General features: G+C 43.0%; 1 protein-coding gene across 5 annotated transcripts in view; it reads right to left on the minus strand.

The window, feature by feature from the left end:
• nsd3 (nuclear receptor binding SET domain protein 3) overlaps positions 1-26490 on the minus strand; it is an 82252-nt gene that overhangs the window by 37056 nt on the left and 18706 nt on the right. For 4 of the 5 annotated variants that reach the window (XR_005458812.1, XM_038785547.1, XM_038785549.1 and 1 more), the window contains 7 exons: positions 15285-15441; positions 9991-10145; positions 7478-8014; positions 5152-5290; positions 4315-4406; positions 1020-1113; positions 713-840 (listed from right to left, as the gene is read on the minus strand). Coding sequence is in view for 4 of the 5 variants with exons in the window: in XM_038785547.1 (XP_038641475.1) it covers positions 713-840; positions 1020-1113; positions 4315-4406; positions 5152-5290; positions 7478-8014; positions 9991-10145; positions 15285-15441 (1302 nt within the window). In the remaining variant the exon portion in view is untranslated. The remainder of the gene's footprint in view (positions 1-712; positions 841-1019; positions 1114-4314; positions 4407-5151; positions 5291-7477; positions 8015-9990; positions 10146-15284; positions 15442-26490) is intronic. The other variant, XM_038785548.1, reaches the window with a different exon arrangement.

The following is a 26490-nucleotide window of genomic DNA, read 5'->3' on the forward strand; positions in this document are numbered from 1 at the left end:
TATGTCATCTGTCCTAACAACACTTTTAGTCAGTTCAGGAAATGGCCAAGAGTTCAACAGCCACTTTAGCAATGAAGTATTTTGATTGCTGTGGGCAGCCAGGAAATCAGCCTCCAGCATGAACACAGAGACAAGCTTTAGCCCCTTAGCCATCTATGTGTAAAGCTACATCAACACTGTGCACTCAAGTTCAATAACTATGCATAGGCTATCTCACAATGACAAATCTTCTGGTGCACTGCCATTGCAGAGCAACAGCAAGTGAGGTGTTAGGCCAATAACCATCACCATGACATGTAATGTTGGCTAGGACCAGGAAATGGAGGAAGTTAGGCCAAAATACACAAAATTGGAGTGAACCTGAAATGTGGCGTGGCCCAATGTTTGTGGATTTCACATCAAATCCCCTCTTACAACTGCTCTCATTAGAACACTGGCTTCCACAAGAGGGTTTCCAATCATCAGTCTCAAAAAACACACTCTGAAATTGTCTCTTACACAAGACTCTTCTCAGATGCTATCACCGAGGATTCGCAACCTTGGGAGGATTATGGGGCTAAAGGAGATTATATACTTGGCAACAAATTGATTGTTCTCGATATCAAAATGTTATTCCTTCTATAAATAAATCACCCAGACCCCTTAATTAGGATACTTGTTTGCCATCACTCTTCCACACCCTTCCCCTACCCTGCCCTCAATATGCTCCTACCTCATTCAGCAGTCCTCTGGAATCAGAATCGTTCATTTCTCTGTAACCTGGACTTGTCATCTCCACATCCGTAGAAGCCCGGCTACGTTTTTTCAGCGGCTTGCAAGAATCAGAAAGCTCACTGGCACCTAAAAGCAAAAGAGGTTACCGTTTTAGTTTGTGTCCTTTCCTGCAACATTTTGGCACAGGGCAGAACGAGAGTCATAGATGAAATAATCCACGTTCGAATGTTACTTTCCAAGTTGCAAATATGAATGTTCACCATCGAGCATCATTACTGCAGAACATGTGGTAATTAGTGCCTTACCTGGCAAAGCTGAACTCGCCGTTCCATGTGCATGGAGCAATGATGTACCTCTCTGTGGACTAATCATCTCTGCCGCTGTTGGAAGAGTTTCCATCTGTGAAATGGAACACAAATCATAAATACAAATTAATAGAGAATCCAAAGATTTCTGACAGTACTGTTGACAAATCAATATCAACTGTCAATAAAGAAGCCCAACTCAAAGAAAGCCTGGGGGGGGGGGGGGGGGGGGGGGGGGGGGGGGGGGGTAACCCAGAAAGTGAAGGAGGGAAGATGTCCGCCACGCCTAAGACACGGTGGCTCAAGTGATGGCGCAGGAGGTGGAGAAATTCGGCAGGCAAATGGATTGGCAATTTGGATTTGTTTTATTGTCACGTGTACCGAAGTACAGTAAAAAGTATTGTTCTGTGGACAGTCCAGACAGATCGTTCCGTACATGAAAAAAACATAGGACAGACATAAATACACAATAAATACATAGACACAGGGATCAGGTGAAGCATACCAAGTGCAGTACTACTCAGTTGAAAAGATGTATGAAGAGATCAGATCCATAAGAGAGTCACTTGGAAGGCTGCCAATAGCAGGGAAGAAGCTATTTTTGAACCTGTTAGTGTGTGTTCTCAGACTTTTATGTCTCCTGCTCAACAGAAGAAGTTGGAAGAGTGAATAACCCAGATGGGAGGGGTCTTTGATTATGCTGCCCGTTTCCCCAAGGCAGTGGGGGGTGCAGACAGAGTCAATGGATGGGAGGCAGGTTTGCGTGTTGGGACTGGGCTGCGTTCACGGCTCTCTGGCGTTTCTTATGGTCTTGGGCCAAGCAGTTGCCATACCAGGCTGTGATGCAGCTAGATAAGATGCTTTCTATGATGCATCTGTAAAAGTTGGCAAGAGTCAACGTGGACATGCCGAATTCCCTTAGCTTCCGGAAGAAGTATAGGCGCTATTGCCACCCAGGTTGATAGGGCTGTTAAGGCGGCGCATGGTGTGTTGGCTTTCATTAACAGGGAGATTGAGTTTAAGAGCAGCGAGGCTTTGCTGCAGCTTTATAAAACCCTAGAGAGTGCAGAGGAGATTTACCAGAATGCTGCCCAGACTGGAGGCCATGTCTTATGAAGAAATGATGCAGAGATGCCGGCTTTGGACTGGGGTGAGCACAGTAAGAAATCTTACAACACCAGGTTAAAGTCCAACAGGTTTGTTTCGAAACAAACCGGTGTTTCAAAACAAACCTGTTGGACTTTAACCTGGTGTTGTAAGACTTCTTATCTGTGAAGAAAGGTTGAGAGAGCTAGGGCTTTTCTCACTGGGGCAAAGAAGGAAGAGTGGTGACTTGATAGAGGTGTACAAGGTGATGTGAGGCATGGACCGAGTGGATAGCCAGAGACTTTTTCCCAGGGCGGAAATGGCTGTCACGGGGGGACATTATTTTAAGGTGATTTAAGGTATAGGGAAGATGTCAGAGGTCGACTGTTTACACAGAGTGGTAGGTGCGTGGAATGCACTGCCAGCGGAGGTAGTGGAGTCAGAGTCATTCAGGGACATTTAAACAACTCTTGGACAGGCACATGGACAACAATAAATTGAAGGGGTGTGTAGGTTAGGTTGATCTTAGACTATGATAAATAGCGGCACAACATCATGAGCCGGAGGCCTGTACCGTGCTGTACAGTTCTATGTTCTATGTAACAATCTTGCAAGTTTATAGCAAAGAGTATAGTAATCACAGAGTGATTATCACACGATGCCAATCAATTCAAATTCTTGATTAACCATTTTTTCATCCATCACATCCCCTTTAACTGGAATAGCATATCCAAAGTAAAGTTTGAACTGAACATAAAACCAAAACATGCATATTTCACAATAAAATGATTAAATTAATCCACTGAATTATCAATAGTGCCTTCATTCAAGCCTTTGCTTGAATTCGCTAGCCTAGGCTCGAATATGATAGTTTTTCCCAAAACAGTACACCCTGCATACATGCTGCAAACTCAATGTTCATCAGTATTTTTCAGTCAGTTGTACGGATGACAAATTTTTCTTCAGCCTCTGGCACTCGTGATTCTGCATCTTTTGCTCTTGGTAGGTAAAGAACAAATTTAACGGACAGCATGGTGTCATCGTGGTTATCACTGCTGCCTTACGCAACGAGGACCCGGGTTCAATCCCAGCCCCGGGTCACTGTCCGTGCGGAGTTTGCACATTCTCCCTGTGTCCGCATGGGTCTCACCACCACAAAAGAAAAAAGATGTGCAGGGTAGGCCAATTGGCCACGCTAAATTTCCCCTTAATTGGAGAAAAAGAATTGGGTACTATAAATTTTAAAAATTTTATAATGGAAAAAAAGATAAAGAACAAATTTTAAAATCTACATGCTAAAATTTATACGGAGTTATTTTAAATGTAATGAAGATGGCTGAAGGACTTAATTACATATTATTTCAGTTTGCCAATAAAAACTGACAACTAATTGTCTCCCTTATTCTGTTAAGTGGATAATTATTTACAGCAGCGAGACATTTGAATTGCACTTGATGCAGTTCAACAATTGTGTTGAAGTTCAAATCTGAAGCCAACTAATGACCTTGCTTGTGTTTGATAAGTTCGAAAAGTACAATGTTAAGGAGATTCAAATGAAGGAGTGAAAAATTCACAAACAGAAACAAAGGCTCACAGGTACTGCTATTTCACATTTTGAGTTTGTCTTAAAAACAAAAGGCGTTACGTTTAGATACAGACAAAGCTCCTCATACACTTTTGCTAAAGAGACAGGAAATGAGCATGTTAAGGAGGGGCATGTGTTGTGGAAGGATAAAGGGATCGGAGATGCCGTGGGAGGAAGCAGAAATAACTTGGATGAAGGGAGCATCGTATATCTCAAAACCAACAGACAGGTTAACTGAGTTGGCAAAACTATAGCATGTGGTTGAAAGCAGTACAGGTAACACAAAAGTAATTTGTACTCCTTTAAGTTTAAACAGCTGAGTGATCATTTTTCACACAAACAGCAGTGGAAATTTCGAATTAATTCCCCCCACCGAAAGGCTATAGATTCCATTGGAACTTTCAACACCAAGATCAATAGACATTTACTCGTTAAGTATATCTATGGATATGGATCAAAGATGGGCAAATGGAGTTAAGGGACAGATCAGCCGTGACCTAACAGAAGGATGAGATTGGCAAGAGAGGGCCTGAATGGGATACTTCTGCTTCCTATGTTTTTCCTGATTTCCCACCACGGGTTCGTCTCCACTCTCACAGCCAACACTATGGTTGCAGGACGTACCTGTTCTTTCCGCATTTTCTTTTTTGGCACAACTTCAGTAGATTTCTCAGATTCGGAGCGACTCCTAACTGATCTTCTTTGCTGTTTCCTTTCTGAAGGACATGAAAGAGAACTTTAAACCAAACAAAGAAACAAAAAAACTTTAGCATTCGTGTTGGTATAAAATATCAAAAGGCTTTGGCTGGATCTATGAGGCAGACTGGCCGAATTTGAGATACTCAACAGCTGAGACAGAAATAAACCACTTCTCTTACAATGGAAAGATAATCCTCTCCGACTTCCCTCTTTTCCCAGCTCGCCAACAAATTGTACTCTTTCCCCACCCTTAAATTAATATTTAAACACAACAGTTAAATTAAACCACTACACTGAGCAGAGAACAAGAAACCCTTTTACAGCTTTCACTAAAGGTTCACAAAGAGCAGGAAACAGCCTGGCTTGGCTCAGCCCCAAACTTTCACACCAAGTTCAGACTGGAATTTTATCAGTTTGGCTTCAGTGTGTAATCCGGGAGTTGCCTGGCCAAAACTACTGATATAACAATATGAAACTCTTCGTTTTCCAGTTTGGGTTTATACTATATAGCAAGCGTGCCAAATTGGCAACATCATACGTCATGCCTGATGTGGCCTTCCTTCCTACAAGCACATTTAGCAAACATGCACACACACACAAGGAAGAAACTCAACCAGCGACTCATCCTTTATGCACCGTCCTGTGGCTAACTTTCAGAGACGTTTCATGAGATCAGAGAGAAAGTCTGCCTGCATTCCAGGGGAATAGCAAATGAAAAGAATACAAGATACTAAAGCAAAGGGGACAAAGATGAGCATTTACCTGATGCAATCGGGTGTGCCTCTCCATGCACAGTGGAATTAACTTCTGCTTCTCGTTTCTCACTCCGCAGGCTTAACGGCGTGATTAGAACTTCGTTAACTTCTTTTGGCGATGGCTCTGCCTTAATACTCGTTCCCTTCTAGGAATAAAATGATTCCATTACCCATACAAAGCCAAGACTATCACCTCCCTGAGGTTCCCCAAACTCTGAGGGAAGTCATGAGGAGGAAGGAAACAAATATTTTTTGATGGGGAGGAAAGGAGAAGATAAAATGTCCATTCTTTAAAATGGAAATTTTGATTTAGTTGGACCTTTCAAAGCAATCGAGATCCACTTCTCATTTTGACAACCATAAATTTATGAAATCTTCTGGGAAGATATTTACTTTACTGAAAACCTCTCTTCTACAATCGAAATATACTGAAAATTGTAAATCTCTTTCCATGTTTCACATTTTGCAAATAATATGCGATGCGAAGTTTAGCACCACAATATAAAAGGGTATGTTTTCGCTCAAATAGCACTGGGAATGGGAGACATGAGATACAAAATCTTTCAATCCAACTAGCCGGTTTAATTTTAATTTTGTATAATTGTATCTTCTTTGAAGTTTCAATTTTACATTCCTCCCGTCTTTCTCAACCATTCAAACAACATCATCCAAAACCCCAAGAACTTCTTTCTGGCCCATATGCTTTTTCCCCTGTTCACTTTTGAATCTTCTTCCAGCTCAGATGTGACTCTGCTGACATTTTCAATGCAGATCCGTAATCAGCTAACCGGATGCTGTACTTAATGATGGTACTTAAACACGATGCAGATATCATCCTGACTGAAAGAATGCCAAGAGGAGAGTCTTCTCATTTGGAATATTTCCACGCGAGTCAAATACACATTACAAACATGCCAAAATAATGAAGAAAACTCAGAATTTTTTTTTTTTTTGCAGAAAGAAAATGCTCCATAGGAAACAGATTGTTTCAAACCATCAGCGTGGCTTTCACTGATGTGACTTTAAGGCAGGAGAGAAAACGGAAAAGGAAAACATTATTTTGAAAAAACAAAATTATAAAATTTCCGAAATATATTTATCTAATTTATGTAGATCATTTAAACCAAAATAGACATATGTACACCCTACAGAACAATCAATTTCCATAAGAAAACATTTTATGTCAACATCCCATCACTCTGGACAATGATGAGACAAATATAAACAATACAGTAACAAACACAATCAGCAACTCCAGCAGGTAGGTCCATGGCAGTTTAATGTGCCCAATCTTTCTGTTAACATTTGGCACTTGGTCACCAATAAAGCAATCGGGCCACAAGAACAGTTCACAATTTTAAACATGATTCAAGTTGTCATTGAAGGAATTTGCATTTCCTGCACAAACTTCTGCAATGCTATCTCACTCTGTTGTATCAAATTCAAATACTGATGTGATCCCAGAAACTTTCATCAGAGTTGTTTCTGACGGACGGAAAATGGTTTCTGTGCTGGTCAGATATCTGCCATCGAGACAAACAGATGACAGTCTCAGATGGCAGGCACCAATTCCTAAGCTGAGGAACAAAAGAAACAGGGAAAGATTCCATTTGCCTTTTTTGAAACCTCAGTTGAAGAATCTAAAAAAATAGGAGTAGGATAGTTGGCCTGCACGACCATTCAATATCATGACTGATGTTCTACATCCGCTTCCCCCTCCACCAGGTCCCAATATAGGCTGGATATGGCTCAACAGGTACTGGTTGCAGTCTGGCAGCTCGCTAAGTGGCCCGTCCCTTAAATGTAAACCCACACAGCCAGAGCAGGCTGCAGGACTCTGAAAGTGCATCAGAGCTGACTGAGCCAATGTTCACACATTCTATCTCTCTCACACACACACACACACACTTACTTTCCAGCACGAGTCACAGAACAGTAAATCACACAAAAGCAATCTTAAGTGGATTCCTGGCTTTCATTTATTTTCACTTGCCTTCCTCATTGCGGCCATCGGCATCAATTACATTTTCCTCAAGGGGAAGAAAATAGTCAAAGAAAATTAAATATGGGATTCAGATAAGGGGAAAAGTTGTACTGCGAATACCTTTCCAAAAGGGATTGGAAAGAGAGTGACTTAGAGGGCTGTTATTGGAACTTCAAACAAAGGAAACAATTTCACCCATTTAAAACTGAAGATTGATGGTGACTGTTGTGCCCAATGTGCATACACAAGATTTCATCAACCACCAACACTGAGAGCAAAAAATATGAAGCAAAACAAGCAAATGGCATTTTCCTTTTTTACCCTTCAAAACAATCTATTTAATAATTACCCTTGTGGTATTCCTCTTAGAGGCAATTAAACACTGATTAGGCAATTTTCCATTGGCTTCTTTCTCCTCGATTTCAAGTACCTGATCGTTTTTTCTTATTGGTAACACGTCACAGTCAGAGCTGCCGCCATTTCTTTTCTCAGCCTGGCTCCCCTTGAGGTTTGCAAGGGAAGGCGGCAGTGATTTTCTAGCTGCAGCCGTTCGCCAAGTCATTTTGGGGGGAGGCTCTTGGATATTTGTTTGTCTTTCAGGTGTGCGCTGACCTGTGTTACTGGCAGCAGGGATCTCGAGAGCTACCTGCTTCACCACTGCCTGGTCGTGTGGAGGACTGCACACCGCCCCCAGTCGTCTATTTCGCTTCACTTCAACATTTAACGATGTTGCAGTCGTATCTGCTGGTGTATCAGGCTTTTCGTCCACGTAGATGAAAGTGTACTGTGCTATCCTTTCCTCCTGAGTCAATCTCAATGCATCTTCGACTTGAGTTATGCCAACGTCCCACTGAGGGCGAATTCTTTGTGCTATGGGCTTTAGAATCTGTAGATGGAAATTGAAAAGGCAATTCATGATTATCTTGCTGAACAGGAAAAAAGAAAAGAAGCCAGTTGCAGGTTCGCAAACAGGTGGTTCTTACCCCTACATTCATTTATGAAGCACTTTCCCCATCTACAGGATATGCCAGAATGATCCAGTAAAGCACTTGGACAATTCCTGCTGTAACACAGGCAAACATAACAACTAATTGACACAGCCAAGTGCCAGACATAGCATTAGAATAAATGATATTGGGTTGGATTCTTCCGCCCCACCGCTGCAAGATGGGCACGGGCAGGACGCGGACCATGTCAAGGTCCATTGACATCGGGCGGGAATTTCCGGTCACCGGGCAAGGGCAGCCAGAGAACCCCGCCCACACCTCTTCCTTTCTTCACTCTGAATGATTCTGGTTTGAAGGATAAGATTTTGGTTACAATACTGGGACAACGCTCCAGCTCATCGTGAATTGGTGTGATACACTCGGATACATACCAGTTGAAGGGGGCAAAGGGTCCAGATACTGGACCCATGACATTTTGACTCCAGAGGAGAGTCTTCTACCATTAAATCAAGGTGGGCTTCAGCTAGAAATTAACATTTGAGTGTTAAGAGTCCAGAAAACGGATTAGTGGAAGGTGTTACTGGAGCCACTCAGTCTCAAATTTATTTGAAGAGTTTGTTGAATAGAGAATTGGATGCGACAGGGAATAATCTGATGTGGTACTCTGGAGAGCAGAGGAACAGGTGTTAATTTTTCCTGAATTATGATAACTTTACGCATGTGGGGATTATACGTGGGTTGAGTTCCTACTTGAGAACTTCGAATGCTACACAATGAAACTTGGACGGTTGAGTTCGAAGCTATGTAATATTAAGGTACGTGTAGAAAGATAGTCAATCTACCCACATTCTTGCAATTTGTGGCAAAATAAATGGAGGTAGTACCAGCCATACTTTAGGTGTCGTTTCCTGCCCAATGCATAGATGAAAATAGTCCTCAGTCCTGCCTGTGTTGCACGAGATTGGTTTGTCAACTCCAACAGCCAATACGGTGCAATCTGCTACGAGCATTACTTTTCTAACTTCGGGGTTTTGATTCCTTCATAGCCCTCATCTCGGAAATTCCACATAGATATGGATAAATTGGAAGTCCTCGCCCACCCAAACAACCTCATACCATGTATTTGACAACTGTAACATTTTTTTATCTGGAAGCACTTAACCAAATATCCACCATTCCCCACAGCCTCCCTGACCTCTAAAACAGAAAAACACTTTTTCTCCCAGAATGTTGTCAATTCCTAAGAAACGGTAGCACGGTGATTAGCACTGCTGCCAACGCTTTTGGAATCATGACACTACTGTGATGGTAAACTTAAATTAATTGCACTTGGATTGCACAAGCTATTTTCATATTTGTCAACACTGCATGGCCATTTTAGAGAGCAAAGAACAGCAACAAAGAAAAGGTTACGGGTCTTTGTATTGAGCTACTGATCCACAACCATGCACAGAGACTTACAAAAAGCACCATTGCAGCTGGAGATGGAATAAACATCCCCAACGACCAAACTCATATTAGAGTAAAAGACTTCAGAAGAAGTGAACAAAGCGGCCACTGAAACATAGCAGCAAACAACAGTGGTGGCAGCCTTCCCATTCCTGCTCAATTGGAAAGATCCGTCTGCTCAGGTCTCTTTAGAGATCTTTTCCACCAAGCAGCGGGGTCCAAGATGGAATATTTTCAGCAGAGTGCAGGTCAACTGTGTAAATAATACACTGAAAAAGAGGCAAATGAAGCGAGGAAAGCCCAGTAGGATACACAAGGATGCTTTCCCTTGCGGTAAACTATGAAAATCAACCAACCCAGAATCAGTAATCCACATGATTAGATAGAAAACAAATGATTTGTTTCTGGTAACATATCCGCAGAACTTAATTTGCTTTAATTGTGGATAATTTCTCATCATGGCTACCTTTTGTTTCTCTGTAGCATTGCTGGCCTGTTTTGCCGTTTCTGCAACAAGGGCACTGTACTGCGAGCGCCCCTTGTAGGGCGCCACCCGCTTCTCGTGGATCCAGGCTCTTTCTGGCACCGTCCCAAAAAACTGCACGTGGTACTCGCGAGCACCTGCACAAACAGATCAGAGATTACAACTTCCAAATCAGACAGACTTCGAACATCAAATATCCCCAAGCTACACTTCTAAACCTTGGGTTTGCTGCATTAAGGATTCCTCGGCTGTTAGAAGGACAATTTTTTTTAACGATGTATGTGGTGTGATCACCAGTATATCCGAGCAAGCAACATTTTTACATAAAAGGAGACACAACTTTGTAATGTGCACATTTCGCCACTGAAACAAGACGTTTCACCACAAAATACTGATTGCACTCACTGGCAATATCCAAGGTGTCATGCTTGCCCCACGTTAACATCTATTCTTCCAGAGTACATTGGGTTGTTAATTCACTGCCCTTCATGATTGAATGCGGTTGTCCTCACTTTCACAACAACAGTACAATTGAGTTCTAAAATTGAGTGGTTTTCTTGTAATGTGATCAGGTCTTGTTATTCGCTACAAACAGTTATTATTTCTTGCCTCCTTTCACAATGGGTCTCCACATACTTTACACAAACCCGTCCACGGCAGATATTAATCCACAAACTAGTCAAAGATAAGGCATTGGAATGACTTGGGCGTGACTCAACCTACCTTTCTCCTCTGGAGCAATGGCTTTGCTTTTCTGAGGTACGAGTCGGAATAAAGCAGTCAGCTTTAGAATGACTCGGACAGGACAAAGCTATTCCTGGTACTCTAAAACAAAGAGTTAGTCCAATGTACAGTCATCCTGTTTCTTTGTTATCCCCTCACTGTAATGTATTCCTCTGGCTTTATATAGCACGGTGTTCAGTAACAGGTTTTCACCAATTGGTTGACTTTTCTCGCCCTCAAAGAGAGTGATTAAATTGGCAAAAAGAAAAGTGGCAAAAACTGGTAATAATTTGCCACATTTAGGGCAGCACGGTGGCACAATGGTTAGCACTGCTGCCTCACATCACCGAGGTCCCAGGTTTGATCCCGGCTCTGGGTCACTGTCCGTGTGGGGTGTGCACATTTTCGCCGTGTTTGCGTGGGTTTCACCCCCGCAACTCAAACGATGTGCAGGGTAGGTGGATTTGTCACGATTGGAAAAAATTAATTGGGTGCTCTAAATTTCTATTAAAAAAAGATGGGTCAGACTCAGGCCGATGATCGGGCACGCATGCGCAGTCCAGCCGCATTTCTTTTTTTTTTTTAAACGGTCCAGCTTTTTGTTTTACAAGTTTGGGGAGGGGGGTAGTTTATTAATTTTATTCATTTGTTTTATTCATTTAATTTTAATTTCTTTTTACAAGTTCAGGGGTGGGGTGTGGTGGGGGGGGGGGGGGGGGGGGGGGGTTATTTGATAAAATTTTACTGAAAACAAATGCAGAACTTTGGACAGATGGAGACTCCATACTTTCCGACACCGGAAGGCTCCATTATCATCCAACAGGTTCCATTGGAGAAGCGTGTGCAAGGGCCAAAGGGACCCAAAACCATTTCCTCCATTTGTGTCAGCAGCAAACAAGGTAAGAGAAAATGGTGGGTCGCGAAGGTCAGCTGGCACCGGTCCCGAAGGTCAGCCGGGTTGGGTCCCGAAGATTGGCCGGTTGGTAAAAATGGGTCCCTGGAAAAAAGTTTGAAGAACACGGTGCTATGGATCACTCTCCCCTGGATTAATACAACTCCAACAACATTCAAGCAGCTCAACATCATCCAGGACAAAGCAGCTGATCGGATTGACTCCCCTTCCACAAATATCCATTCCTTCCACCAGCGACAAAATACACTGCAGCAACTCACCAAGCCTCCTTCAACAGCACCTTCTAAACCAACGACCACCACCGACGAGAAGGACAGTAGATGCATGGGAACATCATGACCTGGAAGTTCCCCTCCAAGCCATACGTCATCCTGACTTGGAAATATGTCAATGTCCCTTCACTGTCATTGGGTCAAAATCCTGGCACTTCCTCCCTCACATCACAGATTGTACAGTTCAAGGCGGCAGCTCACCACAACTTGCCTGAGCGCTATTCGGGATGGCCGATAAATGCTAGTCTCACGAGCAACAACCACATACTATTAACAAATAATTGAAGATGATCCCATATACTGTCCTTCATATATTCACTAAAGGTACTGCAGGCATAGGTGATCAATGGATGCTCCCAGACATATATATTTATGCATCAAACACAGTTTGGCAGGGTACAAGTCCATATCCCAGCTGGCAAGTTCCTTAATGCTAGCAAAACCTAAGTGGATAAGTTAAGGAAAATAGATAAAGAACTGATCAATTCAGAACCTGCCATTTCCCATCATTGTGATCTGAGAGGTGATTACATAGTGAAGAGGCAGTGGCTTGGCGGATCATTCCTGACACAAACTAAAATAATTAAATAATGCAGATTTAATCTTGTATTTTTCCCCCCATTTTCATTGCTTTCTATATTCACGGCCAGCTTTGTCACCCAAGTGCCCAACCCGACATAGGCTTGAGATCCACACAAGTACTTTCCAGGAGGTACCCTGGCCAGTTTCTTCAATTCTAACTAAGGCTATTGAGTGCTCCACTTACTCGACTTTTAAAAATATTTCTACATCTCTTGTAACTAACTATGAGAGGGGAGAACAGGTTTCATCCGCAATGCATTGCAGTATTCTTCTTACCATTCTTACTGACTTCTTGAAGCCTGTCCACCATCTACAACACAGGTCAGGAGTATGATGGAGTAATCTCTACTTGCCTGGATGAATGTAGCTCCAAAAACCTTCAAGAAAGCTTGAGAACATCCAAGACAAAGCAAGTCACTTGCTTGGCATCCCAGCCAGCACCTTAAACAACCACCTCCTCCCACTGTAGAGTGTGTTATCTACAAACTATAGTTCAGCAACGCCTTCCAAACCTATGACGTCTACCACACAGAAGGACAAGGGCAGCAGGTGCATTGGTGCACCACCACCTGCAACTTGCTCTCAAGCCACACATCATCCTGACTTGTAAATGTATTGCTGTTCCTTCATTGTCGCTATGTCAAAATCCTGGAATGCCTTTACGACAGAACTGTAGGAGCACCTTGACCACAAGGACTGCTCAAGGAGGTGGCTAACCATCACCCACTCAAGGACAATTAGGGATGGGCAATAAAGGCTGGCCTTGCCAGTGACGCCCACATCCCGTGAAAGAATATATTTTTAAAAACCTTTTGTTTACGTGCTCCTATTGGAAGAATGCCCAGGAAAAAAAAATTGTTTCATGTTAATAATTCAATTTAAGTACACAAGTAAATTGAAACTTGGCCAGATCTCATTTGTATTCAGTCTTGTGCTATGAGCGGCCATAAAGCCGCCACCTGCCTGGTTGTAAACGACAAAAGAGAACAGTTTGATCAATATAAAAGGAATATTTCTAAAACCAGTCAGACTGCAACAGTAACACTCTTCTTAAAGCAAAAGGCAGCATCTGCACATGCCCAGATAAAACGTTGGAATAAAAAACAAATATTTTCCGTGGTAGCAGGACATAGAATTTCACACTACCGAGGCAACCATTCAGTCTTAAATTGTAACTATAGATTAGAATTGCCATTAGCTGGATATCTTCACAGCCTTAACGTAGATGAGAGAATATCTGCACCAGTTCTCTTGAAGAGTTTCTTCTTTCTGCGTAGCCCTGCCGAATGTTCACTTTTCTACTTATCCAATTCCTTATTGAAAGTTACCACTGAACCAACCTTCATCTCCATTTCTCACGTGAACTGACATCACAATTTGTAAGTTATCGTTGATTTGAAATTTGTATTTAAAAAGTTGATATGGCTGGCAGATTGCAATCCTATAATTGGTGGGCAACATTAAACAGATATTCGCTCATCTACGTTAAGGCTGTGAAGATATCCAGCTGATGGCAATTCTAATCTATAGTTACAATAGCGGGGATAAATTTCCCAAACATTGGGCAATTTCGTAAGGCCTAGGAAATCTGTGCCTATCCTGCTCCACTTGCTGATCGATGCATGAGCAGCATGATCGACAAAATATTGTTGCATTCTTCTGATGATCAATGACAGAATAAATTACGGGAAAACAGTTTAAATCAACCGTTGCCACTCCAGTTTGGGTGCGATGGTAGAGAAAAAGTAACCCCAGAACAGTAGTTCAACACAAGGACAAGGTTCAACTGTACGTTCGACCAGGTCAGGATAAATCAATTCAGTGCATGGCGTCATAAATTGTACCACACCAATTGAATGTGTGAAATGGGCTTCCAAGTAGATGTAGTGAATACAAAAACACTGGAATCATTTAAGAAGTGGTTAGATGCTATCTGATGTAGGGGAGTGGGAAAAGGGAAACAGGAGACTTTCCTCCATAGGGGTCCAAGATAGCCGTCACCCTCCCAAATCTCATGAATGCTTGAATTGCATGAAGCGAGAGGACTTTCACTTCTGTTTTCTTTGCCAACCACTAAAAAAAAAGTAAAAAGAGTGTGTTGCATTGCCAATGCAATCCTGATGCCAGAAACATGTGACAGCAGTTATCACATGAAACCGAAACAAAAAACTTTCTGCTTCACAACAAACAGGCCTAAAGTAAAATAGGTAAAGCATTGTGCAGTGGCCATCATAGAACATAGAACAGTACAGCACAGAACAGGCCCTTCGGCCCTCGATGTTGTGCCGAACAATGATCACCCTACTTAAACCCACGTAACCCGTATACCCGTAACCCAACAATCCCCCCATTAACCTTACACTACGGGCAATTTAGCATGGCCAATCCACCTAACCCGCACATCTTTGGACTGTGGGAGGAAACCGGAGCACCCGGAGGAAACCCACGCACACACGGGGGAGGACGTGCAGACTCCACACAGACAGTGACCCAGCCGGGAATCGAACCTGGGACCCTGGAGCTGTGAAGCATTGATGCTAACCACCATGCTACCGTGAGGCCCCTGAAGGCCTCTTCATGTGAAGAGGAGAACAGTTCACCCCAGTAACAGCAACATCTTCTCATTCTCAATGTGGCAGTATTGGCCTGACTGGACACGTGGCCCAATGCTCGACTCAAGCAGAATACTGCATCCTGGCAACAGCTGACTCAGTAGCTCCAAGGAGGATCCTTGCTTCTCAAGGGAAATACCATTGCTGCCAATTATTCTGATGGGACAGTCTTACCTCTTGTGTTGATCTTGGTATGAACTTCTTGCAATGGATCGCTGGACACCATGCAGGGCCACCAGGGGTAGGTGCCAACCTTTGCCCATACCAAGTCTCCAATCTGGTAACAAGTTGAATCTACAGCCTGGTTTCCAGAAGCTGCTAACTGATGGTCCTGGAAAACATAGGGAGGGCAACATTTTCACATTATGACTAATGCCTGTGGCATAATTAATACTTCCAAGTAGTTAACCAATCAAATTTTGTGGAACAAAAACAGAAAATACTGGACAATCACATCATGTCTGCCCGTATCTGTTGAGCGAGAGAGAGAGAGAAGTTTCGAACTTTTGTCAAAGCTGGTAACAAGTCAAACTTTCTAGAACCTTGCACAGAAAGCCAAAACAGGACTTGCATGGGTTCCGTTTATGATCAATTTGGCCCAGAACAAATGTGTCAATTCAACATGAATGATGAAAACCAGTGCCACGTTTCTTGGAAGTGAATAGGTCCAGAAGAGCTCTCAAGCTGATCTGAACCTAAATGGCTCCAACACAACATAGACATAACCAGAGCAGCTCAACAGCGGAAGAAACGCAATTCAACAAATTTTTGCAAGAAAATGTTATTTTATACTTTCTTTTTAAAGAATCAAAGCCCCTGCAAAAGACAGCGAACGCATAAGAGAGAGCAAATGGAAAACATATGTGCTGCCAGCTTAAAGGAAACACAACAGGAGTTTCCCGATGCCGAAGTGGTTCACGCCACTCTTTGGCGCCGCCGGTACGACCTGTCTTGCCGATTGCGGGAGAATCCTGCCCTACATCTTTGTTCAAAGATTGAAAGAGGAGAAGAAGAAAGGGCACTTAAAAGAAGAGATGAAAGAAGTTTTGTTAAAAAGCATGAAGTAAAAGTTTCAGAAGAACTAAATGACTTCCACGAGGAACGTATGGGTCAAAATCCTGAAGGCGATGGAGAGCTTTTTCTTGAAGTTCAAAACACTCTACATTTTTGCCGAACTGAAGTTGCGCCACGTGTGGTTAAAAAATTTCAACCACTTTGTACTGAGATCCTCAACTGCTTCTTGTTCAGTTCAGGGCACGACATGCAGATCACTGCCAATAACATATCCCTCTTCTGCCCCAATTCCAAGACTCTTGCCGAAGGAAGTGGCTTTTCTGCTTCAAATCAGAGTACACCAGTGCAAAGTTACTTTTTTTTTGTTACCAGATTACAAGGATTCGGAATGCTGCAACGACCACCAAGGTGCCTTCTGCCACTGGATCGCACGGTTTGAATCACAAGAAATCCTTGATGCACAGAGGACAATTGTCCTCTGCAGAGGACAAAAAAAAAACCCCAAAGTTGGCAGTGTCAAAACTGATGACCTTGAGTCCAGATAATGAGCTCATGAACATAATCTATACACCAATAGGATCCAAAGGATGCTAGAAGCAGTCATGATCCTATTTTCTCAGCAGTTCCTCAAAACAAGATATTAACCCTAACAACTAACTGCCCGTTACACTCCACTTTGCTGCCTGTGGATCAGCAAGATTACCCATCAGCGAAAAGCAGAGGAGATTCAACAATCAGTTCCATCAATCTGGTTCTCCTAATGTCAACTCATCACCATTAATGGAGTTGTCTGTGCAGTCGTCAGCAGTGCGGCAACTCAACAAAATAAAAATGAGCCCTTGTCCAACTGGGGCCCACAGCCCAATTTCAGCTCTGACTGGAGCATCAGGATGCGCTTTGGCCACTCCTTCAACATTCGACATACCATTTCTTTGTCAGACAAGGCTCTCCTCCCTCCTGCACTCACCCTCAATAGCTCAGCAAGATGGTCCCTCATTAAACAGGGGGACAGGATGTTTAACGAGTCTCGTTTTTACATGTTATCACACACAACTTTGCAGACAGCAGTTGGAAATACTCAACAGTCCTGAATGGCACATACCCTGCCATTTTAGCTTTGGGAAATGAAATGGAAATGAAATTACTCAAGAACCCCCGAGGAAGGAAGCTCTGACGGGGAACTAAGCACAAACTCCCACAGACAATCCCAAGCAATTGTGTCTTTAGTAAAGATGCCAATCTATTCCCCAAGGTTCCCCAATCTATTCCCACAAATGAATCAATTTACAAATATTTGTAAATTGCCCATTTCTTTCTATTCCTTTGGAGGACTGGGCTTGTTTATTTATTTATTTTTTTAAATTTTGAATACCCAATAATTTTTTTACAATTAAGGGCAGTTTAGAGTGGCCAATCCACCTAACCTGCACATCTTTGGGTTGCTCTCCTCCCTCCTGCACTCACCCTCAATAGCTCAGCAAGATGGTCCCTCATTAAACAGGGGGAGAGGATGTTTAATGAGTCTCGTTTTTACATGACCCACGCAGACACGGGGAGAATGTGCAAACTCCACACAGTCAGTGACCCAGGGCCGGGATCGAACCCAGGTCCTCAGCACCGTGAGGCAGCAGTGCTAATTATTGCGCCACTGTGCTGCCCTGGGCTTGTTTATACAACAAGTCATGACTTTCATTTCATCACAATTTGTAAAATCTTCCAGTGTATACAAGGACTTTTTGTGTGTAAAAATGGCTGTTAATAGGCAAATATGAAAAGGTACTTTAGAAATATAAATGCTTTCTTTTTTTTTAAAACCTAGATCATACTTTTGATTATGTATATTCAATTATTGTTAAGGACAAGACTTTATCTCTGACTGCTGTTCATTCGCAAGATTCTGATTAGATTTCTGCAGCTCACTGTGATTAGAAGAAGTACCATGGAATGCCTGATGAAGGTATTCCCTGAAATAATATTTGATTTTTCAGAGGGTCATCTAGTCCCTTCACATTATTATGTTGGATCGGCAGAGACTGGCAAAAGGTACCAAGACAGGAGGCGCTTATCCAAGTGAGTGCGGGTGGTGGGAAAAGCAAAACAAATATTGCGGCAAAGCAATGAAACCTTTGTTCTATGCATCTCATTTCTCTCCCAAAAATTAGGAAATAGGCATATGTGTTAGGACTCCGACTTTCTTATTTCCACCTGTTGAGTTGTTGATCACATATTAGTGTCCTTGGAATCGTCCAACTTTAATTTCCAATTGTATTCTTGCCTTCAGTTCATAGCAGTGTCTTAGGGCGGCACGGTTGCACAGTGGTTAACACTGTTGCTTCACAGTGCCAGGTACCCGGGTTCGATTCTCGACTTGGGTGACTGTCTGTGCACAGTCTGTACGTTCTCCCTGTGCCTGCCTGGGTTTCCTGCGGGTACTCCGGTTTCATCGCACAAGTCCCGAAAGATGTGGTTTCTTTTTTTTTAAACGGTGTATTTTAAGGTGTTGGACATTTTGAATTCCACGTTACCCGAACAGGCACCAAAGTGTGGCGACAAGGGGATTTTCACAGTAACTTCATTGCGGTGTTAATGTAAGCCTACTAGTGACACTAATAAAGATCATTATCGTCATTTGTTCAGAGGGAGGAATTCACTTGTGTTCTTAAATGCACGCGATGGATAATAAGCCTGTCAACTTTGGTGGTGAAGCTCTGGCACTTCGGCCGTATCTTTTTTCTTTCAAATTTAGAGTACCAAATTAATTTTGTTGCCAATTAAGGGGCAATTTATAGTGGCCAACCCCCTAACAACCCACATCTTTTGGGTTATGGGGGCAAAACCCACGTAAACACGGGGAGAATGTGCAAACTCCACACGGACAGTGTCCCAGAGCTGGGATCGAACCTGGGACCTCAGCGCTGTGAGACAGCAGTGCTAACCACTGGGCCACTGTGCTGCCCACTTTGGGCTTATTTGCTCAATCAATGGGAATCCCGTTTCTTTTTCCTTTAAACTTTGCTTCCTTTCTCCATGTGCCATAGATGCAAACACCTGTCACTGGTGGCCAGAATCAGTGTTTTACAATGCTGTAAGGGGATGGGTGGTTCATAACCTCGGGTCAGTTGTCCAAAAGAGCGTGCACTCTACTTTCCAAGACTGGAGAAAAAACAAGTAGACTTGGGTAGGAGAAGACAAACTGAAGGGGACCTATCAAGAACCAGTGGGCAAGAGGCAGGACTCCCCCATATGAACATGTAGTGAAGCCTCATGAACAGTTGCAGCAACAATACACAGGGAAAATAAATTTTATCTGAGTGACCAAGAGCTGCATGGAGTGGGGGCTGCCAGATTTGACACTGCAGGAGTGGGGGTCAAGCACTGGTTTAGTTTCCGGTGTATAATGGCAAGGAAAATAAAGGAGGAGATCCAAACAGAGATGCTAAATGCCTGGCACTGTTTCATTGTCCATGTTTTAACAAGATTGGTCTATTGTCACATAGATTGTTTGAAGGGATTGTTGTCTGCTTCCATATCTAACAAATTAAAGGAAGAATTAGAATTGATTAAGTAATGAATTCCTCCTTTCGCTGACTCAGGTAATCAGTCCAAGGTTACGACACAAACCCAAGGTTAAGAGAGCGCCTCTCAATCAGTCTTCTTGAAATTATTCTATTCATGGGTGGCGCAGTGGTGGGGTGGTTAGCACTGCTGCCTACGACGCTGAGGACACAGATTCGCTCCCTGCCCTGGGTCACTGTCCATGTGAAGGTTGCACATTCTCCCCTTGTCTGCATGGGTTCCACCCCCACAACCCAAAGTGTGCAGGGGAGGTGGATTACCCCTTAATTGGAAAGAATTAATTTGGTACTCTAAATTTTTTTTTAGAAGATCTCTTCCCATGGATTTCCTACTTTGAATACATATAGATTTTTCAGACAAACTCAAATTCACTTGCACACGTCTCACTGACAGATGAGTCTGCATAACAGTTGTAAACACTACAAGTACACTGAAGAAATATGCTTGCTCAGCACATCCACTTCCTCTTTCTAATTTACTCTGAACACAATTTTCCAACATGTGATTCAGTTATGAAAGGTAATAAAATTCTGTTACGAATTTTACGTACAATTAATTCAGAAAGAATACCGGGGCAGCACACAGCAAGAACAAGGAATTTGTCAAGTGGCCAGGTGATGAATTGAAACCCTGTATTTCTGGTCACTTACTGGGAAAGGAATAGTGAACCCAGGACTCACAAGCAGTGCATTTAATGTTTCACCGTTGGTCTTTCTTCTTTCCCCTCCAATGAGGACTGCTCTTGAACAAGTCAATTTATCTCATGACTTGGCTTCATCACAGCTTTGTTCAGCCTTCCCCAACCCAGGGGAGCTGTCATTGCAAGCCTGTATTCCGCCATGTCGCAGCATATCAACAAACCGTGACAGCAATTGCACAAATTCTGAACAATAGCATGGCTTATTTCTGAGAAATCTGACACACCAGTCCACCTGACTAAAAGTACAGACACTTAAAATTTGCATGAAGATTACATTCAGCAAAAGACGATATGTGATGCAAATCCCCAACTCTATCCTGAAATTACTTAACAGTAACTCAAAAGTGTTGCATCCAGTTCTGGGCACGACACTTGAGGAAAGATGGAAAGGTATTCGAGAGGGTGCAGAACCAATTCATGAGAATGAAATTCCTTATCTCTGGAACCAGTTACAGAGAAAGGCTGAAGTACTTTGGACTGTCTTCCTTGGAGCAGAAAAGATTCAAGGAGATTTAATAGAATGTTTAAAATCCTGTGGGGTAAGTACTGAGGAAGTAGGAATACACTATTCGTTTTAGTCAGAGGATCAAGAAGCAGAAGGCACAAATTTAAGGATGCTGGCAGAAGAAGAAACAGCACCATGAGGGAAACTTCAAGCAGCAAATGATTAGGATCTGGAATTAACTGCCTAAGACTGCAGCTGAGGCAAGCCTGAGATTGTGATGGAGGCAGGCTCAACTGAGGCTTTCAAAGGGGAACTGCATCATATCTGAGAAGGAATATTGCAGGTCACCGCTTAATGAATTGCTTTCAAGGGTCAAGCTCAGACACAATGGGCTGAATAGCCTCCTTTGATGCTTCAATCACTGTGGTCCAGTGAAATGCTAAACGCCGATGACATTATTAACCAAAATCAGACAACAGATATTACTGCTAATGCATCAAAAATATTCCAGGCCAGCAACTTTGGAAAAGGTGAACACCACAACAATTACCCTCAATGCAGCATGTGGTAATGATTGCTTCATAGAACATAGAACAGTGCAGCACAGAACAGGCCCTTCGGCCCTCAATGTCGTGCCGAGCCATGATCACCCTACTCAAACCCACATATCCACCCTATACCCGTAACCCAACAACACCCCCCTTAACCTTACTTTCATTAGGACACTATGGGCAATTTAGCATGGCCAATCCACCTAACCCGCACATCTTTGGACTGTGGGAGGAAACCGGAGCACCCGGAGGAAACCCACGCACACAGGGGGAGGACTTGCAGACTCCACACAAACAGTGACCCAGCCGGGAATCGAACCTGGGACCCTGGAGCTGTGAAGCATTTATGCTAACCACCATGCTACCCTGCTGCCCTTTCAACTGTGGGAAAGTACATGAGGGCCAATGGAAAAGAAGTGAGATAAACGTGCAGGGCAACAGGATAGAGCAGATGCAGTGGACATGCTGGCATTACTTGATGAGCACAAATATTAAAGTCAAAACGATCTCAATCCAAATTCTGCTTCTTTGTAAACTGAAGACTGTGTTGAATTCCTTCCATCTGTGCATCGTTTGGGAAATAAATAACTTACTTCAGTACTTGAAATGCTTGGTAGAAAGTCAGTGTTACTGTCTACCGCTTCAGCATTAGAGTTCACAGAATAGCGATTTAACCAATGCTTCAATGGGCTCACATGATACACAGTTTTCATTTCAGTTAGAGCAAAGCCACACCATATTTGTCAAGATATGTCCCATTGTCAAGGATAAGGAAGAAAGAATGATTCTACTGGTTGGGTGCAGCAAGACAGAGACACAGAATTATAGTCTTTTCAAAGGATTACTGAGCATCATCACAATTCCCACCAGTGGAGCAGCGGGCAAGTCTGAGGTGCAGGTACTGTAAGAAAACGTGCAGGCCATATTACTTCTCAATCTTCTATGACATCCTTTTCCTAGTCATACGAGTGCCTAACTAGTTTGTTTCACACAAATAACGAAGTAAACAAAATTAAAATGAACTGAGGGACAAATTAAAGGGTCAGTCGCTTAAAGGGCAACTGCCTTAAAACAAAAAGCGAATCACAAATGAGACTTAAAACATTGAAGCAAAACGTGATTAACATGGTGAATAAGTCAGGAAAACTGCGCTGACTAAAGTGAAAAATATTAACGTCAGTTTTATTTACTTTTGAACCGCAATCACTGAATCATTAGTTTTCAGCAGAGCTAGAAATTCATAATACAACAGGTTAATATGTAATTGAAGCCCAGTAAAAAGATGAATTACAGAGCTCTACCTTCGACTACAGGACGGCATGGTGGTGCAGTGGTTAGCACTGCTGCCTTACGGCGCCGAGGACCCACGTTCGAACATGGTCCTGGGTCACTGTCTATGTGTATTTTGCAGATTCTCCCCGTGCCTGTCTGGGTCTCATCCACACAACCCAAAGATGTGCAGGGTAGGTGGATTGGCCACTCTAAGTTTCCTCTTAATTGGAATTTTTTTTGAAAAAGATAGGTGGCTACATTCGCAGCTGGGTATCCCCGGAAAGGGAGCATGCAATGCCAACAGGTGCCCTCGAGCCCTTGCTGCCCATTGGACACTGCAGGGGTTGGGGTGTGTTATGGACCCTGTTAATCACATTTTGGTTTAATGTTTGAAGTCTCAATTGTGATGAAGGTAGTTTCCCTTTAAGGAAGTATCCTTCCGTTCATTTAAAAGGTAATTTATGTTAATCAGTTTAGTTGCAGTTCAACAAGGTGAATAGAGTGAAGGTCTTTCCGCATTGAATTGAACATGGTGAGAGGTCAGGTTGGCACGGCGGCGCAGTGGTTAGCACTGCTGCCTCACAGCACCGAGGAACCGGGATCAATCTCAGCCGCGGATCATTGTCCGTGGGGAGTTTGCACATTCTCCCCATGTCTGTGTGGGTCTCACCCCCAGAACAGGGTAGGTGGATTGGCCACACTATGTTGCCCCTTAATTGGAAAAAAAAAATGATTCGGCACCCTAAATTTAAAACAAAAGTGAAGGGAGTTTGGCACACCTTTCAATAATTGCGCACAAAACCAGACAGACAAATGTCACCGGTTCCAAATAATGTTGTGACAACCTGTGGTTCTCTGACGTGCTATCGAAGGCAGTTTTTATTTCATTTTCATTTGCTTGGTATTATACGAAACTGTTGTAATACCTCAACTGATATCACACCTGTCTCCCATTGAAAACATTATGGGATCCAAGGCCCTTGGGCCCAAAATCCAATTAAACATTTCAATCATCTGCCGAAGGACTGCAGCATTATCTTTCATATCAAACACAAAACCAACTTTTTATTCAAGCCATCAAAGAAATACCACATCCTTCCTTCAACTAACACTCCACAAAAGACCAACAGGTTGGTGATCTTTCTCCCTACTCTACGTGAATTGGCTGCTGTGTGCCTGCACACATCACAAGTGATCGGAGTTGAAAAATAATTCATTGGTTCTGAAGCATTTCAGGATGCCCTCACAATATCACAAAGCACGATGCAAATACAAGTTCATGCTTTCTTACTGGCTCAACTGTCATATATTGAGAACAAAACTATATACAACTGATAGAATGGAAGTATTAGGAATTATTACAGCCATTTGAAAACAAACATTTGAAATGTTGGTTCAATTTACAGTAAGTGTCTGAACTGAAGCAAAATCTCCACCATAACGGAGAATACAAACTTGGCCAGTGACCCCACAGTTTTCGGCAGAACATCATCCAACTGAAAGAGAAGCTGTCACAGACAGGCGGTGATCAATGCTATCCTCAAAGAACTGGTGTGCAAGAGACTCAAATTCACTCACATTCAGTTAAATATAAAAAGGTCTCCCAGTTAAGACAGGCATGAGGAGAAATGTGTTCTCGGAGGGCTGCTCATGGAATTTTCTTCTCCAGAAAGTGGTGGAGCTGGCTGCATCACTAAGACAAGATTCTTGATTGGGCGGCACAGTGACGCAGTGGTTAGAACTGCTGCCTCACGGCGCTGAGGACCCGGGTTCGAGCACAGCCCCGGGTCACTGTCCACATGGAGTTTACACATCCTCATTGTCTTTGCGTGCGTCGCATCCAAAGATGTGCATGCTAGGTGAATTGGCCACGCTAAATTGCCCCTTAATTGGGAAAGAAAAATTGGGTACTCTAAATTTTTAAAAAGCCAAGATTACTGATTGACAAGGGAGTCAAAGTTTATGGGCAATAGATAGGAAAGTTCAGGTCATGATTAAATCAGCCATAATCTAATAAAATGGCAGAATAGGCTCAAGGGGCCAAATAGCCTACTCCTTAGCACTGTTGCTTTACAGCTCCAGGGGCCTATGTTCAATTTGCAGCTTGGGTCAGTCTGAGGGAGTCTGCGCATCCCCCCCTCCATGTCTGCGTGGGTTTCCTCCGGGTGCTCCAGTTAGGTGGATTGTGCAAGTTAGGTGGATTGGCCACACTAAATTGCCCTTAGTGTCCAAAAAAGGTTAGGTGAGGTTGCTGGGTTACAGGGATAGGGTGGCGGTGTGGGTTTAAGTAGGGTACACTTTCCAAGTGCCAGTGCAGACTCAATGGGCCGAATGGCCTCCTTCAGCACTGTAAATTATATGATTTGCAGCAGAGGTCACTGGATAACCACTTGAAATAGAAAGTTGTCTGATTTCCAATCATGAGCACAGAAGTTGTGAGGCTATTTTTAGCATGCTTGTCAACACTCAAGCTAAATCTGCCAGGTCCTGCTTGTAAGCTTTAAGGAGGGACTTCAATTGGACTTTTATTTTTGCTAAAATTTGAAAACGGAGGCACATGCTGGTGTTTCCACACTCTTCTGCAAGACATCACATTCAAGGCCACATTCAATACGTTCTTCAGCCTCACAGTCTTCCCGCCGCCATGAGCCCGCTGCACTCCAATTGTGGCCTCGACTTCCAAACATGAATCATTTCAGCACTGGCAGCTCGAAATGTACTCTCTGCCCTTCTTTCCTCCGTTAAAACACTTCAGAAAACCTAACCCTTTGGTCATCAACCCGGATATCTCCTGCCGTTCAATGCCGAATTTTGTTCATTATCACTCCTGGGATATTTGGTTATTACATGAAAGCTGTAGTTGTAAAACCAGCTACCCGCTACCTGACAACTTGCCCTCCCAAGCTTGTGCGAGAAACTGTTCCTTGTCATGCTCTGTTCTTCAAATTAATATCTAGAACTTATGGAGCTGCATAAAAGGTTTTTGTGAAACAAAGCTGAAATCTCTGTTCTAGGGTGTTAATGCTTCCAAAATACTATTACAGTTACATTGATTATAAATGAAATTATCCTTATTTTACGGATCACAAATTAGAAAAGGATACATTTCAGCTGAAAAAACCTGCTGGCAGAGACTAGGCTTGATTCTTTACCATACTTTGCAGGATATCTGCTGCTCTGCCTACTTGGTCTTGTCATGTTACACAAGCTCCCAGTCGGAATGAGGAGGTAAGCTCCTTCTGAAGATACTGAGAGATGTGGACATCCACAGGTAATTGGGCCTGCACTTTGTTTATTACTACCAGCTGGCCACTTTCATAGCAGAATAACATTACTAATTAGGATAAGTAAAGCACTCAATAATACGCAATAATCTACTATCGCAGTCTACATTCAGTCAAATATCATGCGTCATTACATGCTGGTCAGAAGCCTGGGGAGACTATTCTTGTTTTCTCCACACCAACTGGCAGAGATACAAGAAGATGACACTAACAGGTGTGAAGACACATCCAACCACATTAAGCATGTTAAGTATTTGTCTGTAAACATCACAGACTGTCCATTTCGAGTCACTCAGGTTTGCAACACAGAAAAGGCCCCTCAGTTCATCCCATCCACACCGGTCAAAAACAACGCCTAAATATTCTAATCCCATTTTCCAGCACTTGGCCCATAGGCTTGCATGCCTTGGCATCGCAAATGGATATCTAAATACTTCTTCAATGTTATGAGGGCCTCTGCCTCCACTCCGCTTTCAGGCAGTGAGTTCCAGACTTCCACCACCCTCTGGGTGAAAATGTTGCCCCATACCCAAAATCT

The sequence above is a fragment of the Scyliorhinus canicula genome, chromosome 26, assembly GCF_902713615.1.
Source record: "Scyliorhinus canicula chromosome 26, sScyCan1.1, whole genome shotgun sequence".
Classification (NCBI taxonomy): domain Eukaryota; kingdom Metazoa; phylum Chordata; class Chondrichthyes; order Carcharhiniformes; family Scyliorhinidae; genus Scyliorhinus; species Scyliorhinus canicula.